Source organism: Dromaius novaehollandiae, chromosome 1 (genome assembly GCF_036370855.1).
Source record: "Dromaius novaehollandiae isolate bDroNov1 chromosome 1, bDroNov1.hap1, whole genome shotgun sequence".
Taxonomy (NCBI): domain Eukaryota; kingdom Metazoa; phylum Chordata; class Aves; order Casuariiformes; family Dromaiidae; genus Dromaius; species Dromaius novaehollandiae.
The window spans coordinates 146,018,671-146,037,068 of record NC_088098.1 but is presented as its reverse complement, the minus strand read 5'-3'; the positions used below and the strand labels follow the sequence as shown (position 1 = coordinate 146,037,068).

The 18,398-nt window shown below is 39.6% G+C and overlaps 1 protein-coding gene across 2 annotated transcripts in view; it reads right to left on the bottom strand.

Annotated features, from left to right (window-relative positions):
• CYFIP1 (cytoplasmic FMR1 interacting protein 1) overlaps positions 1-18,398 on the bottom strand; it is an 82,751-nt gene that overhangs the window by 58,054 nt on the left and 6,299 nt on the right. For both annotated transcript variants that reach the window (XM_064501709.1, XM_064501707.1), the window contains exons 2-6: positions 4,113-4,236; positions 3,861-3,950; positions 2,676-2,753; positions 1,469-1,570; positions 68-249 (exon numbers count right to left, since the gene is read on the bottom strand). In XM_064501709.1, coding sequence (XP_064357779.1) covers positions 68-249; positions 1,469-1,570; positions 2,676-2,753; positions 3,861-3,950; positions 4,113-4,236 — 576 coding nt within the window. The remainder of the gene's footprint in view (positions 1-67; positions 250-1,468; positions 1,571-2,675; positions 2,754-3,860; positions 3,951-4,112; positions 4,237-18,398) is intronic.

The window sequence follows — 18,398 nt, the reverse complement described above, 5'->3', positions numbered from 1 at the left end:
TGCCATCTTGCGGGAGGTTTGTATTCCAGCAGCAGTAAACGTAATTCAGTTTTTCATTACAGCTTACCGCTTGTAGGCAGAATGGTCATTCTTCACACTGCACTTCATATTCTTCAGCTCATCCAATACTGCAAACATGTTGATGAATTTGCCCAGTGTGATCAGATATGCCTCTGATACGAAGTCCTTTCTCCTCTCCGCATGGCACAAGCGTCTCACCTCGCCACAAAATCGTTCAATTGCATTTCTCTAATAGAAAAAAATAGAAGAAACAAGGCATAAAAGCCATGTTTCTATGAAAAAAAGTTTCATCACACAACTTAGGCTTTGACACCTATGTGTTCTCCCCTCTAGACAGGCTCCTTCACTTTACAACAGATCACTCTAGCGGCAACTATGTGGTCCAATGAAAAGTCCTACCAGAGAAATTTTTTAAGCTTTTGAACATGCAAGGCTAATGAGGCATCAGTCCAGGCTTTCCAGCTCCACTCCTGTGTGCTCACGGTGTCCTTCAAGTGATAGCCCTGATCTCTACCACAGAACTTGCCTGGCACGATGGGCAAGATACTTCTTTGCAAACAGAAGTCATGAAAATTGAAAATCCCTCTGAAACAAATCATTTCATATTCTTTAGTGAGGAAGAACATATGCATTAAAAGGCAGATTACTGGCACGTTCTCTTAAAAAATAAAAGAAAACAAAACCCAGAACACTGATTAGCAGCAGTACACGCTAACTTGCACAAAGATCTCGGCACATGTTCATGTGTGCATGAAGAGCAGAAATTTCTAATATAAGTGGGAATTTCTTCTGAGGTTTTTACATTTTAATCTCCTTCAATGAAAGGAGATTGTTTGCAGTCAGTAAGATCCACCAGTCCTGGAAGATGACAGGAAATGCTACACTTCCTCCAGTCTCCTCTTCCTACGTGCTCTGGGGGCTTGTGGGTTGTAGCAGCCGTGGCTGCCTCCAAGTAACGCCTGGAAGCATCCTTAGTCTCTTAAATAAGACGACAAGCTGCCAGCACGGGACGAGAAGGCAACACAGGCTGCTGTTCTCCAGTGCCCAGTTAGCTTGGGTGCCTGGCAGGTCAGAGTGACTGGGTTAGCTTGCCTCAATTATGAATTTCTGCAACAAAGTCACATCTGGTGATATAATATCCAGACTTCTGGCTCCCCCACCCCCCAACAAGTGGTTTCTGTGCTGAGATGCTCTTAGCTATGCATGTGAAACGTATTACGTTTCTATTTCCTCTCTTCCTGAAGTGCTGGAGCTCTCCCTATGCACTATGTGAGGACCATAAGCAATTACCTCTACGCATTAGAAATTCTGCCCTCCTGTGAGACAGGTTTTTTTTTCCTAAAGCTTAGTAACTAGGTTCAGTATCTGAGCACACAATACCAAGCATGTAAGATAGGAATACAACTATACATGCCTACTGACAAAGTTTTGTTTCCACTCCTTTTACCTGAAAATACATAAAATTCATCAGTTTTGTAACTTCTGGCTCCAGAACTTCCACAGTTTTCTCATAAATTTCTACTCTGTTAGGCTGCTCGTTACACTTGACCTGGGGACAATTAAAGACATCATTATACTCAGAAATCTCCTGATAAAGCCTGAGAAACTAAAATCCCAAATGACAACTTGAGAAAATGTATTATAGTCATAAAGATAAAAATCTAAGGCATAAATTGCTGTTGTCGTTGTCAATAACTTTAGCCTAGTTCTTTAAGAATAACTGTGTAAAAAAAAAAAAAGAAAAGGAAAAAATCTAAGATTTTTCTCTGTATTACCTATAATTCAGTTTTCAAAGACTTCTGTAAGGTAAGAACAATATTCTTTCCACATTATTAAGCAACCTGTTCAAAGTTATGCACTAAAATAGGGGCAGAATTAGAAATTAAAACAGATTACCTGATTTCCACTCCAAATATTTAAACCACAGGATAAGCCTTCCTTTCATTTCAGTACAAAAAGAGTTACATTACAAACTCCTTAAAAGACAGGCAGATGTCAACTCATGGCTACAACTTTGTTCAGTTTCCTGATGCATCTTAACATTCCCCATCGCCACCCTTGTACAATCATCCCCTGTCACCTGAGGCTGCCTACGGACTTGTCACCTATTCGCAAGAATATATTTTCATATATAAATCAAGAAAACACTGGATAGCTCTGACATTTAGAAAACACCAGTCTATGATGTCTAGAAATCTGAAGTTCTTCCTGAAGGTTAATTATTACATATCATGTCACTTATTAATACTTAAATTCAAAACAGGTTTAAGTTTTTGTTTGTATTATTTTTTCTTTTTTGCATTCTGTTGAATGAAATGAGGGATTTTGATCTCAAATGTATACTACAATCAAAGACTTTCCTTCCAGAGCAAATTACCCGTACATTTCTCTTGAACCAAGCAGTTAGAAAAACACAAAACCCATGAAGTATTTCTATAGTTACCTTATCAAAAACAAAAAACAAAAAAAACACAAAAGAAACAAACACAGCTCTCAAGTGCTGAAAGACTCTATTCCATGGCAGGCCCAGCTTGCCAATTCGGGAGTCAAAGCAGACTAAATGTCAGGGTTCATTAAAAAAAGCTGTATTCATGCAATCCCAGACAAAAAAAAAAGTTCATATGTTACATAACAGTTTAATTTTGTTCCTTTACCTGAGGAATGGCTCTTGAACAGCTTCTCCATGTGTATAACATGACAGCATATTCCTGACCCTCTTCTAACATTTCATTCTGTAAGAAAGACACCTCACATAACTAGGCATTGTAACACAAAAGGAGGATTAAATCCACTGCCTTCCATCGTTCCAAGCCCTTGTCCAAACAATTCTATTTCTCGTAGTGCAACGCTTATGTACAAACACACATATATTGCAAGTTGAATGATTCTTTCCACTCCAAATATAAGACACTAGGATCTATAAATAAAACTGCTAACCTGGAAAAAGATTAGATGCTCTATGTTTCGGAGGGGTTGTTTTTTAAAAAAAAATTGGGGACATAGGTGGATTGTTCAGGAAATGAAGAGTCAGCACACACACACTGCAACATCGTCTTTTACTTGCCAAGAAAGACGACGAACAACATCCGAACAACAAAAAACAGATTATAAGCCACCAGATAATTTTAACAATAGACTGGTGTATATTCACATAATTTGAGAGTGGCATCTAATCAAGTATTTAACCTATCTGTTTCACAGTTTGCGTACTGGCTTCTAGAATTACAACACATTATTCCTCAGTTTCCAAGATGCCATAAAACAGTGAAAAGTTCAGTACAGACCAGCATTTACAATCTGCAAGTTCTTCTCTACTCCAACACTGCAATAGTATCAGCAGAGATGGTGCGCATGGCATGAAGTCTTTATCTCATGTCATGGAACTGTTAAAAGCCACAGAAGACCTCACACAAAAGCGTGCCAGTAAACCATTCAGCAGTGAGAAAGTCAACAGAAACCCTTCCACACCACAAAAGTGACAGAGAAGCAGTCGAAATTCAGGAGGACAGAAGATAATTCCTCAAGTTACAGCAACTGTCAGTACAGTTGTCAACACAACTAATTAATTTCAGAACACTGGAAAAAATACTCAATGAAAGAAACTTGAGCAACACTGGTTGATTAAGATCAAGGAGACAGACAATTCTAAAATCGTCAAGAAGTACAGTTAAGGGAAAAAAAAAGCCACACGCTTTTTCATCTTATTGTCTCCTGGAAGTGCTGTAGGCAACATAGTTTCCTATTTTCTCAGCAAGATTCTTAACATGAAGCACACAAAGACACATTGCTCCCCTTTTATTCCACTCCATACAAAAGTAAATATCTGACCATCTACTTACCATGCTAGAATGAACTGTAGCTTGCTCAATATATCTTGCAATGCCAGTGACAAATGCATTTCTGTCTTCAAAGTTAGTGTTGAAGTTTGGCTGCAGAGAAAGCAAAATGTAGAATTAAATCCTTTGCAGAGAAAAGAAACTATATATATTGGAAACACCAACACACGTTTTTGGGTTTTTTTGAAGAGCACATACTCTTTTTCCTAACAGCAATGGGAACTGCAAAAACTCTTTTCTACAGTGACAACATACCTGGTAAAGCAAAGATGACGGTGGGGGTTCGATACACGGTTGCTGATCTGGCAATGGTAATTCTTCCAAGAGATCCACGTTGGACAAGGCATCCTCCAGTGTCACTTGAGCAGTCATTTTGCATCTGTGGTTAAAAAATACATATAGGTAGATATACATACATACCCCCCTAGTTTTTTTTTATATATATACATACACACATATATATACATATTCATTCATTCCCTCTCTCTCTCTCTCTCAAAAGAAACATGTAACATGAAGAGCAGGGAACTATTTGTGTTGTGAGAAATATACAGATTCCCCTTAACAAAGACATTTCTTAGAGACCACAATGGAAAGGGAACAATCAAACTGAAACCCGGCTGGCTTTAGTATTCAAGCTTTAATAAAGATTTTTAGGACTAACATCCTCCTGCTTACTTTCAAGATTTGAGAAATGTTTCTCTTCCCCCACTGCTGTGTAGCTGAAGCACACAAAAAATAGAGGAAACTTAATGACACCTGATGCACAGTTAAGAAAGGGGGGGGAGGGGGAAGACTGCTATGCAAGCTTTTCTGGTTAAATTAAAGGGAAAGTTATTCTGTGGTTGTCTTCAGTTACAATAAACAGAAAAAAATCCCGTAACAAGCACAGTTATAAAATTTTCCAGTAAATTATGAGTTTTGTACTAACAAGGTCTTCAAATCCTTCTCCAAAATTTCTTTGCAAATACTTTTACCAGCCCATCTACAGGAGCCCAACTACCATCTGGTTGTCAACAAGGTGACAGAAGCCTCCAGTGTTTCATACAGCAGGTCATCCAGACCTGCTCTGAGTAGTTAGTGATATAGAGGCCCAAAAAACCTCAAGGCCACCGTGAGCTCAGTACATTCCCCAACTGCTGTCATTGCATGCAGTCTATAACCAAGAACAGCAGTGAGAAAAAAATTTAGGAAGAAAACCTGGGGCAAAGGGCCGCTTTTGTATAACACTCTACTCATCCTACCAGGTGTAGTCATAAATCCCTCATTCTTATCATAGCACCTCTAATCTATTCAATAATTTTCTTTTTTTCTATAGGGCTTTATAAGTTGCCAAAAGGTCACCGTGTGAGTCAAAGAGCCAGGAACAGGCCTGAGATGCCCTGATTCACCTCTGTTCAGCAGCCCAGATCAACCATCTCCTCACTTGCTCCTACCTACTCATGGTTTCCAGGGGAGATGCACACAGAAACAAAAAAGCTTTATCTTCAAGGAAGAGTTCAGCTGACAAAGAAAAACCAAGGCAAACAGAAGGAAAACTCTCAGAGTTGATTAGCTATCTGCTTTCAGAGACCAACCCTGAGTCCTAAGCAATCATTGCAAAACCAAGGTTTTCATCCAGTATCATTTTGCCTACTCTGCACGCATCTAGGAACATATACCGTATGTGACAGCGGGCCCCAAGAGTTCTCACCAGCGCTGGTCTGCGCCCAACTATTCCCCTAGGTCTTAAAGAGGAGATATGAAAAGATGGCACAATAAGCCTCCCCTTGATCTAAAGCTGCCAAGGCCCTACACCACCCAGCCCCAGTCACTGGCAGGTTACTTTTCTGGATGACTTTATCTGTGGATGCAGACTTTTCAGTGGGACAAGAACAGAGATTTTAGGTTGTAGATGACAAGAAAACAAAGAAAGCATCAATCAGAGAGAAAAGCTGAAAGTCAAAAGACTGTGGGCTGTTGGCTAACCTCTCTTCCCCCCATCACCAGGATGGAAGAGGAAGAATAAAGAGATGTCAGGGTAATACTAACAGACCACATATGAAGAGGGTTTACTGACGATTTCAAACAGCAACCACCAAAAAAATCCACAGGACTGTTAGTCCTCAAGACACTAGCTCAAACCTTGCTTCAGCTCAAGCATATGAGGTTTCATCAAAACAAACAAATACATAAATAGATAACACCCTTATTGCACTACATGCAATCCCTGCTGAAAAAAGATGAAGGACTGGACTGACAAGAGTGCTCACTGGCAGAGCTGCTCCGAGAGGCTTGCCTAACACCTGCCTACACCTAGTTCAAGCTCTTTCATGAGAACCATATTTATGTCCAAATTAGACACAAACAAAAACCAAGGCATCTTCCTTCAACAAATAAACAAGTGCCAAAAAATTCAATGTCTGGGCAAGAATCTGGTGAGTAGGTCAAACTCTTACAGTTTTAGTCTAAAAGAACGGGAAGGGAGGTCTTAAGAAGTCAGACTATTTCAAAGAAATATTTTAAATTTTGTTCTAAGTATCTAAAGATCCACTTTTAACTAAAGGAACACTTTATTTGGGTTAGTTTAACTGAGAGGTTTCACCCAACTTGAAACTTTTTCCCCCTTTTAGTTTCACTATAAAAATCACAGAATGGTTGAAGTTGGAAGGGACCTCTAGAGATCACTTAGTTCAAACCCCCTGCTCAAGCAGGGTCACCTAGAGCACGTTGTACAGGATCACGCATCCACAAAAGCCAGGCTTCTGGCCTGTGTGCCCTTAGCACTGTAAAAAAAAATGTATTCTGAAAGTAAAGCCCTTAATCCCTTCTATGCGCTATTTCAGAAAGCACACATGCATCATTTTTGGCATTCGTGGATTTTTTCTAAAGCTATCCTCCAGCATCAGTTTTCTATTCTCAAACTAACAGACATTAGACTACCTGCAGACTTTTTTGGTTGTTTTTAGTAAGAGATATTGGAAAAATACTTTAAAAATAGAAAGCAAAACACAAGCAAAAACAAAATCCCATCTTGCTTACATTGCCATCTATATAACAGTACACTTTCTGAGAAACTCCCGTTACCAGGATAGACAGAGAAGGAAAAAAAAAAAAAGCTTCCTGCTGCTCTCTGGACTGCAAAAAGAAATGCAGGAAAGCACATTTTCCAAGCCCCTCAGCATGATTCCACAAAGACAGATCAACATGTTTGAACCAGGAAAACACGAGCAATCGGGCTCAGACTGTTAAAAAAAGCTTTATTGTTTTAAGGTTGCTGACAGCTTCACTTTGTAATTTTGCCAGAGTATTCAAATGCTTGGTATTTTTTTGGCCAAGTTACTATTTCAAGGCTCCTTTCTTCAGATTTTTATTATCAAGCAAGATGTGAAAGAGGAACAAGACTCCTTCCTGCCTAGCTTTTATATACTTGCAAATGTTGTGAGGGAATGATTCATACTTCCCTTCTATTCCTCACCAACTGAGCAGCGGAGGTTTGACAACAAGTGGAGCTCCACCACAAAATCATGTCATGCCAGACACGAGACAAAGTCCCACGTCATGCCACAGCATCACATGGTCTTTGCCACAGGGACTCCTGATGTAGGAGCCATGGGACCAGTACAGAAAAGATTTTCTCAAATTCTTCTTTTTCTTTTTTGTTGTTGTTAATAAAACCAACTCCAAAAGACACAGACTATTTCTAATGTACAAAGATGAAGGGCTGGCAAAAATAGGATTTTTCCTCTTTTTTCTAAGTTTCAGAAAAATTAATTTCTGAAAGCTAAAATTCCCAAGATACAAAGTTGGATGGTTTTACCTCTTTAAGATGCTTAGAGATCACTCGATGAGTTCATACAGCTACAATTACCGGGCAAAAGTGCTGGTATTTTAACAGACTCCCTTTTGACAGAGAACACAAGAAACTTCAAAGACCTACTTTAAAAATTCAGAAGGCACAGTCTGAAGAGCAGTTTACCTAAATGGGAACAGATTAAAATGCTGTAGTTATACTGATAATTCCACCATTATAGCTAAGCTAGTAAATGTACCCTGCGAGAATTACTTTCTTACTGAATTCCTATGATGTCATGTTTTCAGCTTTGCAGCTGCTTGAGATCTTCCAGGATAGATATTCTCATGTAGAAGACATATAAGAATTACTTTTGAAATAATCCCGTTTTTCTTTTTGTCATTTTTGTATCCTCACCTCATCATTACAGTACTAAAGTCAAAATGCATTCCAAGAACAGGTTTTCCTGGATGTATGCAATTAAAAGCCTTTTGTTGCCTTACATCCTCTCCAGATGAACGAAAGAATGGACTTAAGTTACACGTGATGCAATCAGAAATGAGCGCCCAGCTTTCTAAGCAAAAGACAGCAGTGTGTGTGTGCTGATTTTCAGCTCCTATAAGGACCTTTTTTGAATTTCAAAGCCAACACACAAGAAACCCCTGTCTCCTGCACAGACAAGCTTCAGTCTTACAGTGCAAAGTCCCACTATGCCCAAGGATCATATCTATCAATCACAGTTTTTATCCCAGAGTTTTAGGTAAACTTCTGGGTATGTTATGTTAGTTGGAGGCCACTGACCAGGTTAAATTAGGATATTCATCCTTTTCCTCAATTCTAAAGGAGGCAAGCACTGGACAGGCCCGACCTGTTTGCAAAAACTTGTGCTGCAGAGAAGCTTACTGACCTGTCCCTGTAACATTTTGCCCACAAGAAAAACAAATCAAAATAATTCACCAGACTTTGAAGCTCCTTTAGTGTTATTTACATTCTTATCTAACTCCAGAGCTGACTTATTACCGAAACATAATAGAGACATCAGGACCTCTCAGAAATATTTCTTGAGGCTCTGCAGATTCAGGCAAACAGCTGCCAACTTCTTTTTAAATTTTTAAGACTTCTTGCAGTGACAGACTTAAGCAGGCCAAATTATTTATCAGAAAGAAGATCTAAAGACAGCTCAGGCATAGTCTATAAGTACCTCAAACAGGAAAATGCTAGATGACAAGAGACAGTGCATAAATGTATTCAGCAAAGGCTCAAAATCCAACCGATGTAAAATCCAACCGATGTAAACTGCAACCAAGTCTTAAGAAAAGCAGGCAAAGCAAATGAACTCAGGTAACTACAAGCTTCTCAGACCTTTTTAAAAATGCAGAAATTCCCATGCAGTTCCTCTTTAGCCTCTGCACAAATCATTTACTCAAGACTTCCTCAGAAATGGCCTCTGATAGCCTTAAGAATCTATTAAGCTTAACTTTAAAAAGACATTGATTCTTAATGGAAGAAGTTCAAACTCAAATAGCTGGGCTTGATACTATCTACTTACAGATGAAAAAAAGCATCCCACAGCAAGAATTATCAGATTATCTATGGCTGTGTTACACAAGGTCAGAGTAGATGAAGAAGATATCTTGCAAACATAAAACATTAAAAAAATCAAAAATTGTATCAGGGATTTAGGGAAAGAATGAAAAGTAACTCCTCAGAGAGGTACAAGTAATTCCATGCAAGTTGGCAAAATCGCCTGAACTAGGATTTTCAAGCTGCAATTCCCACAGAAAACAGATAAATTGTATAATTCAGTCCTTCGCTTAAAAAATATAGTTGCAAGTGAAAGCAACCTTTCTTCAGATTACACAACAAGTAGAGAGACTGACTTCATGGCAAGCTGTTGTCCCCTTTTGGAAAAAGGAATAACGATGTTTCAAACTTCCCTCAAATAAAATAAAAATAATTAAATCCTAAATCCCAGTTTACAGGCTTGTTTTCTCTTGCATCACTTGAAGATTTCAGGGTGCTCAACACTCCCAGAACACCCTGAAATCTTTAAGGATTTATCCTCACAACACTATCAGAGAGGTAAGCCAGTAGTCTCCCTTTTATTAAAAACAAAAGCAGGCTTTAGCTGAGAGGGTGTCAAGGGAGAGGTCTGAGGAGTAAATGGGCAGTGACTTGGAGGGGGAAGGTCTGCCTGAGTCTGGCATTGCACCCGGAGCTGCAGCGACGCACAGGTGTCCTTGCTGAGCCAGGTTCAGCTGGGCCGTGAGCCTCCCTGCTGTGAAGGCATCCAGCAGGCTAGTAGTAGTAGATGAGAACTGGATGGGTGAAATCACTTGCTCCCACTCATTTGTCCCACTGTTCTGATGGGCATCCAATCTGCTCATGAATGAATTCCCAGCTCCCAGAGCACCAAAATCCTTCATCCTGGCCTGTAAAAGCAACAGCACAATTTATAGTGAATCATGCCGCTTTGACATTTGCAGCACATAAAACTCAGCTTGTATCTAAGACCTAGAAAGCAAAAGCACTCTTTTGCTCCCTCCCCCACAGCTTGCAAATCTTAGGAAGGGCCAGAAATGGAAAACTAAACTTTTAAATGCATATCACACTTAAGGCTGAACTCACACTACTACAACTTTAAATGTAAATAAGGGCCTGTACAGCATTGCAATGGCTGTCATAACAACACAAGCTTCATTTTTAGAAATGGATATGAATCAGAGCTGCCGTACACAAAGGTTTACCAGCAGCACGTGTGCCAACATGACAGTTTTCCTTGAACACTTGCCTATCTACTCTGACACAGCACCACTTCATTGCAATTGCCCAAATCCACAGACACATCTGCAGCCTATCAGATGGTTCAGGGCTTGACACAGGCCGATGCAGCAAGTTCTTTGTGGTAACAACAATCTCTAATCATCCTCTCCAGTATGCTCACTCTCAGGCTACTTTTCTGAGATCCGATTCCTTTGTGAAATTAGGGTAAAACTTCCATTTTAGCCCATGGGACAGTCAGGGCAGTGTGATCCTGAGCTGTGCACCACTGTTAGAGAGGTGAGAGGTATGAACGCAGCCCTGATTTTCTCTCTAGGCTTCTTTTCCTTTTCAGATAGAATCAAAGGTTCTTTCCTTTTGCCCCAAATTAACAATTACCTCTGTTACACTCCAGCTATGTCAAAATAATGTTCTACCTAAATCAATAGTCCAGTGGGGATTCTTGCAGGATGAGGAAGTCCATAACTTCTCTGTTCAACCAGATAACAGCATAATGCTTCCATGAATTTGCAGTGACTGCCAAATCAGAAAAAAAATCTCCCCAAAATGCTGTGCATTTTAAAAATGAAAGACTTCTGCTTTGTGCCTGGATATTTAACACCACATCCACAGGTAAACATGATTTTCATTCTTTCTTCAGTGGCATTTCACAATATTGATTCAAAACCCATCTTAAAGCACCTGGGCCTAAAATTACAAATAGACTATATAATCTTAAATAGACTCAGCCAGTGTTTTTCAGATAGATTAATCTTTGTTTGCTTGCAACAAGTCAACCCTCAGAAGCACAGCAACCTCAATCTTTATGCTTTATTCTGTTAAAGACAAACCCTTTCATAGCAGTTGAAATTAAGATAATTAAGGAAACTGGAAAGCTTTCAGGAGGCTAGAAGCGGGAATAAGTGATATCTCATTCTTCTTGTCTCCATCATGACACCCTCCTATTCTCTACCTAGCCTGTCCCCGTGGCAGAGACAGCAGAGTAGGCCTGTCCTGAGGTCGTGTCCTCATCAGACAGCTCATTCCCTACCTAGCAAAGCTTTCTCTTTGGAAGGACCCGCTCTTCCTCCCTGCCCCAAACACACAGAATGACACCCTTACGGCACTTTGCTAGATAGATGGAAAGAGCCAAATGGGCAAAGAGTTGAGCGACATTAAGTCACAGGCTGAGAAGTAAAAGGACATCATAGATGTCACAAAAGCACAGAAGTATCAGCATGTAGTAACTGCTGTGGTGCATATTCAGAAACGCAATCAATTCTTGCAACTAGCAGGACTTTGACATCACCTCCACACCTGGTCAAAACTAAACCAAGCCACTTAATGTACTGTTTGCACATATCCACTTAACAGCAGCTGTGTGTGGAACCTGGGAGATACCAGACAGAAGACTTGCAAGATACTTGCTATGTTTGATTTTTTTTTCCAGTTTAGTAAAGTTGCCTAGACACCCAGAGGTTGATATGCTCCTCCATCCTCAACAAGAATTGGCGCTTTCTGGCAATTGATTTGTCCTGAAGCCAAGAGTGCCACGGATTTTCATACATGCAGGAACCCATGTCTGGACCTTTGCTTGGATATCATACCATTTTCATCCCATCGTTCAGACTGATAACCATACCACTCAGCACCAGACAAATAACAGCACTGGTTACTCTTCCTCTGCAATTAATGAAAAGCAACAGAGCTCCTAACAAAGCAATGACAGAGCCCAACTTAACACAGACAGCACAAATATTCTTCCTGGAACAAGGCACGTACGAAGTCACTATTCAGATGCAAATGAGAGGACTGAGCACTGCCATGATCACAAACAAGGTATCTTAGTTTTGGCAAACCATACCAGTCAGACCACAAGGATTCATCTACATCACCATTCTTGGACACTAGTGTTTTAAATACACATCTTAAAAAAACAAACCGAAGAAATTCCCCAAAGTACATATTTTTACTTGTTTAACCACAATTTCCAAGCATACTTTAAAAGAAGCATAAATTCATTAAAAATGCAGATAGTTAAAGTTCAAACAACTTGAAAGCTACGAATTCCATAAATGCATTTTAAAAAAGGAAGTGATATAAACACTCACTTCAGGAAAAATATATTCCATCACTACCACAACTTCAGAGCAAGTTCCCACTGCTCAAAAGGAGAGGTTGGGGCCTCCCTCACAAAAGGCTGGATCAGCAGTTTGAAACTGCAGCTTGCAGTTAGGGGCAGTACATACTGCACAGATCTGGGTTCAGCAAAGCCTGATCAGCTCAAACACAATTTTCTCTCTGCTCCTCCACTGATGGAGAGATAGCGGCAAGTATCACAGTATGTTCAGCAACATGCCAGTGCAACTGCACAACTGAGCATATTGCCGGTGCCCAGGCTCTATCCATTTCCTTCTCTCCTGTCAGTTATGTGTCAAAAAACAAAAACAAAAAAAACCCACACAAACACAGCTATTTGCGGATTTTGATCCTTGTGACAGGCAGGAAGGACTACAGCACACCCTACCAACTGCTTCACAGAACATGCCGCAGTTGTACCTGGTGTTATATAAGCTTTTAAAACTTGCATAAATCCAAAAAGAATAAAACACACGCAAATAAGAGCATGAGAATACAGCTCAAGAAAGCAGAGATGTTTTGGCATGTTCAAGGAATTGGTTTTGATATGCCATGTCTTACATAACCAAGAAAAATCCCAAACACTGAAATCTGTAAGGGAAAACATTATTTCTTATCCAAAAAACAGAGGAAGAATCATGCCAAAGTCTGAGACACTTGTGTTTAAATGACTTACCAAAAATACGGCCTGATCACAAAAGTTCTAGAATATTTTATTACTTTGCAGATGAGCAAACTGTTTCATCTGACTGAAAACAGGTGTTGGGAGGGGTTGCCCTGTACCTTTTTGCAGTCCACTAGACACATTTTTTGTTCCAGTTTTTAAATGGATTCATCTGATCTCCAAGTGTTTGTGCATGTCCCCAGGCTCAAAATAAGACAAAGAGGAAGTCTCTCAGTGTTTTAAATAGCACTTCCTTTCACACTGGCTCTCTTCTAAGTCTGAAAAAGCATCTTTGAATTTTAAATTAAGCAAAAATATCAGACTTAAGACATATACTGAAAATTACAATTGCAGCGCAATTCGTGAATTTAAACTTGTATGTATATGGCGTGGCTTGGCTTTTAAAAGCAGTCTTAAAAAAAAAAAGCTTACTCCACTTTACAGGACAGGATGTGATGATGAAAATCAGGAAAATTCTGCTTGCAGCAATTAAAGAAGAGGAAAAGAAGCACATCCTTTACAAAGGAGGAACAAAGATGTTCAGCAGTCCATCCATAGTAAGAGAGAAATTAAAACAGGGATAAACTTAAAAAGCTGATCAAATGGCCTGCTGAACTGGGGTGTATGGGACCAATCTCAGTAAACTCTGTAGGAATTAACGACAACATTCCCACAGGAATAGGCTTGGTCTACATAGCAGAGGAACTCCAGTTTGTTAGAAAGTTAAGTTTTGTCCCTATAGCAACATAACATTTTCACATTTCTTCTGTTCCACTGCATCATTCTTCTATATTACTGGCTTACAGAAAATAAATCAATTAAAGCATTTGTCTGTGAAGCATGAGTTGATTCAATATTCCTTATAATGTTCCTACTCAATAAAGCAGTTAAACTGTTGAGACTCTGATCACAAAAGGCTCTTATAAAGGCCAGAGCTAACAAAAGGAATAGGTTTTCTCTTCAAAGAACAGACCAGCAATGACTATAATAGTCAGTGTTCTATCAAACTTCCAGATTTCCCTCCAATTTTCACTTAAATGTAATTTCCATTCTGTTTTAATTAAATTAAATCTCAACAGCACCAGCTGATCAACTACGTACCTACCAATTCAGATTGAGCTGACAGCATTTTAATGAAGTGCTTCAGAGGATAGTAATATGCTGTGTATTCTCAGTTTGAATGCTCTTTTTTAGTGCCTTGGATGACAGAATCTGTCTTTTTGTAAAGGGGATTAATTTAACATGTTCTTTTCAGGATTTAAGCTTTCCTTAGTTTCTAAGCAACAGATTTTGCATATGCTAAAACAACAAAGAAAAATGCTTTTTACAGTCCTTTGTGCAACACATTTGACATACAGTCAAGCTTTCAAAAATAAGCCTGTAATTGTAACAAAAAGGCTCAACAGGCATAAAACAAAAATTACAGCACTGAATTAAACCATCCCAGAAACCTAGCAAAACCCAAAAGAATAGTTACATAGTGGAAAAAAATATTTTAGTATTAGACTACTGTGGGATAGCATGGCTCACATTAATTGCTTTGCCCTGGCATTAAAATGGTCTAGGAGAAGCAGCAGACTTCAGTAAGCAGATACAGATTTGAAGGAAAGCATAAGGCACAGAAAAACCTTTTTCTGGAAATGTCAACTCTGCAAACTAAAAGTGCTCCAAATTCAGTCACATACGGATTTTTCAAATGACCTTCTTCACTGGGATTAGCTTACATTACTACCTATCTGTTTTCTGTCCACTACAGGTAAATATCACACAAAATATGGTTATTTACACCAAGACACATACATTTCTTTAAAGAAGCAACATCTACAACGTAAGTATCCAATCAAGGTTCAAATTCTCAGTGATGCAGCCATCTTACCACCTCCAATGCTGGATTCTGTGCAGTATCAGATATTTTGGCAGACAGTTAAAGCACCATTTACATAACCCAAAAGCTCTGCTTTCATGATTCAGTATTGTTATTCCCTCCCTCCCACACCATAATTGAGGTCAGGATGACACTGCTGCTAACACTGCTTTCATTTAGATAAAACGGTTAGCTGACACACTGACCACCAGCAGTCAGCTGAAAATCAGTCACGCTTGCCAAGTAATTAAGGGTATTATTCCATTTCAACATCCTGGACAAATTCAAGCACATTTTCATTTAGTGGGAGGGTATATATCCTATTATCATCACACCAGGTTATAAACAGGAATGTTTAAGACTTTTTGGCAAAAACCTGTATTGAGAGTGGTGTGCCAGGGTAGGACAGAATGTTCTTTCCTGATGGCTGCAACTAGGTGCAAGTTTACTAGCTACTTTTTTAGAATATCCACAGGCAAACTGTTCCATAACAGTATCTTAGGATGTTCTTGTATTACCTCTGTGGCATCCTACTCCCCCCCCCAAAAAAAAAAAAAATTAAAGAACAATTCTGTAACTCTAGCAATTCTGTATCTCAGTACATTACTGGAATCACTGTAATCTTGCCAGCAAATTTCTGTAAAAGTGGGTTTACTTTCTTACACTCTGACAGCAGCTAGCACTAGCACGCGGATTAGTAGTATGGATGAACCCTACATACTAGTTCTATAGCAGTAATTAATACTTGCAGTGCACAACGCACTAACTCATCATGGGGTATTTCAATATGCAGCCTGGTGACAACTATATGCAGTATCTTTCCACAGTTTGAAGTTTTGGGGGAAAGATGCAACACCCTGACAATAAGACCTAGGTCAGATGCCATCCCCATGCAGGAGTATCAAGTGCAATGTGACATACACGTTTTAAAAATGGGAAGGTGACTCTGCTCATCTCCAGCCTTTTTGTCTGAGAATCCATCATGCTGACAAGGCAGAAGCTTAACGCCAAAAAGCTTGATCCAAAGGAATCCCACACATGTGAACAAGGAGGGAGAGTCTGTAACGGCGGCTTAGTCGGCAGAATACAACTCCCCCTGCAACGGCACTGGCGCTCCAAGAATTTGGGGGGGGGGGGGTGTTTTGTTCATTAAATTTGGGTAGCTAAGCTTGAAGACAAAAGTATAATTCCCTGATATCAAAAAAGATCTGCTATTGGTGGGGCTTGATGGCTGTGGCGGTTTGCACTGATTTGCTAATTAATTCTTAGAGACCTGCATCGATATTCTAGTGGAATACGTGAAATCAACAACAACAAAAACTCTAAACTTACAGAGCTATAAAAAAATCCTTTTGCAACATTTGGCTTCACTTCAGGCCAGAGGCTTTGACTACCGTCTCATCCTAGCCGAGGTGTTTTCACGACTGTTTTGCTGCATTCTTATTTGCCTCATCCCATTAACACTCCTTGATGTTACATCAGATTGGTATGTTTTGCTTGTCCTTTGACCTCCAGTTCTTTCTTTTGTATTGCTTCCTGACTAATTTCCTACCCCTTCTCCTTTTCATTTTCTTTTCTTCTCACCCCGTTCACTCCTCCCCTTCCCTGTTGCTTTAGTCTTCTCGCTTTGCTTCACCATTTTGCTGTCCTGCTTCTGTATCTCCTCCAGCTGTCCTCAGAGGGTGCTTCTTCCCTATTTCTCTTTGAGAGTCTCCCTGCTGCCGCAGTGACTCTGTAAACCAACTCCTGCTCTGCCTCGTCCATACACCACGAACCAACACAGCATGGCATCACTTTGGGCAAGCCCAAAACGTTGAGACTGATCAGGTCTGACCTACAGCTTCACTTTAGACAGTATTTGATCACACTTTTTTTTTTTTTTCTGGAAAGCTTATTAGCTAACACCATGGTGTGCACAGAATTTATGGCCTGTTCAACGGGGTATGAAAAGCTTTCTTGGTTGTTAGCATGCATGAGATTACCAGTTTCAGGATTCTGCAAAGAACACAGAAAAAAGCAGCAAGAACAACAACCCCAGGGAGAAGGGGGAAAAGTATGTTAATCTGCTATTCCTCAGACAGTGCCTTTCATCCTGAAAAATACTACTATAACAGGCTGCTCATGTACTAGCTATTGAACATGGATTTGGCTGTTGTTTTCTGAGCTCTGTGTGTGTGTGTGTGTGTGTGTGTGTGTAGAATTTCTGTTATTTTAATCAAAAAGGGATGCATCTGTGTATATGCTCCAAGAAGCAGTATCTAGTGGGAAGAGCATCAGTCTGTCACATTACGGATGAGGGAGATGAGCCAGAGATTGAAAGACAAAATTTTGGCATCCTTAGATTTCAACCCAAACAATAATAATACCCCCTCTGCTTTAGGCATTACCATTTATTTAAGCATGGAAATTCACGTTATACTTTTATTAAAAAAAAAAAAAAAGTCAGAAAGTGCTTTTGTCTCAGGGGGTTTCCATTTGTCTTTCTGCGCAAATGCCCAGAGGGGGTCACCCCGCGCTTCGCCTGGCCTGGCCGCTTCTCCAGGGAGCTCTCCCCCCAGGCTGCCAGCAGCAGCTCAGCCAGCAGCTGCCCATGAAGGACAGGCTGCCCTGACCCACAGCAGCTGAGAATTTTAACTTTACAGGGCCCTCACGTTGTGCATCCAACTGCTTCTTAGCAACATACAGTAGACGGCTGCAGATGACATGACAAAGATTAATTTTATCCAGTTTTACTCAATGCAAACCTGTGGTTGAAACTTTGGCTTCAGCACCAACTCATTCAAGGGTTTAAAAAAATCAAACAAAACCCAAAGCCGTTAATAATGACTACTGTAAAAAAAAAAGACTGCACGATGTCATTCTCTCTTCTTCTCCCTGCCTGTAAGTATTTAATAAATCAACACTGCAACACACTGGATGACCTTCATTTAAACAACAACAAATTCACACTGCTCTGTCTGAAAAATAAACTGGAAGATATTTTAGTCAGATTGGTAAATTTCTGAGTTAAAAAGTACCTTTTGATTTAAAATCCAACACAGTACAAAAAATAACAAAAAATAAAATAGTAAGTTATAATTTAATCCTTCCCATAAAACAAATTAAGGAAACACTATAGCACAGGGTGGAGGAGAAAAAGGAAATAAACAGTTTTTCCCAAGGCATTAAGCTTTCATTTTCCTCTAAATGAGTTCACAATCTGTAATGTTTTATCCTTTCATTTTTATACAATAAATGAAAACAGGCAGCTTTAGTTAAAATTCTTGAAAGGCTTTTCTTCCAATACCACCCGATAAGGATCCATACCTATTTGGTTGAGCAATGTATCATGACAGTTTATCC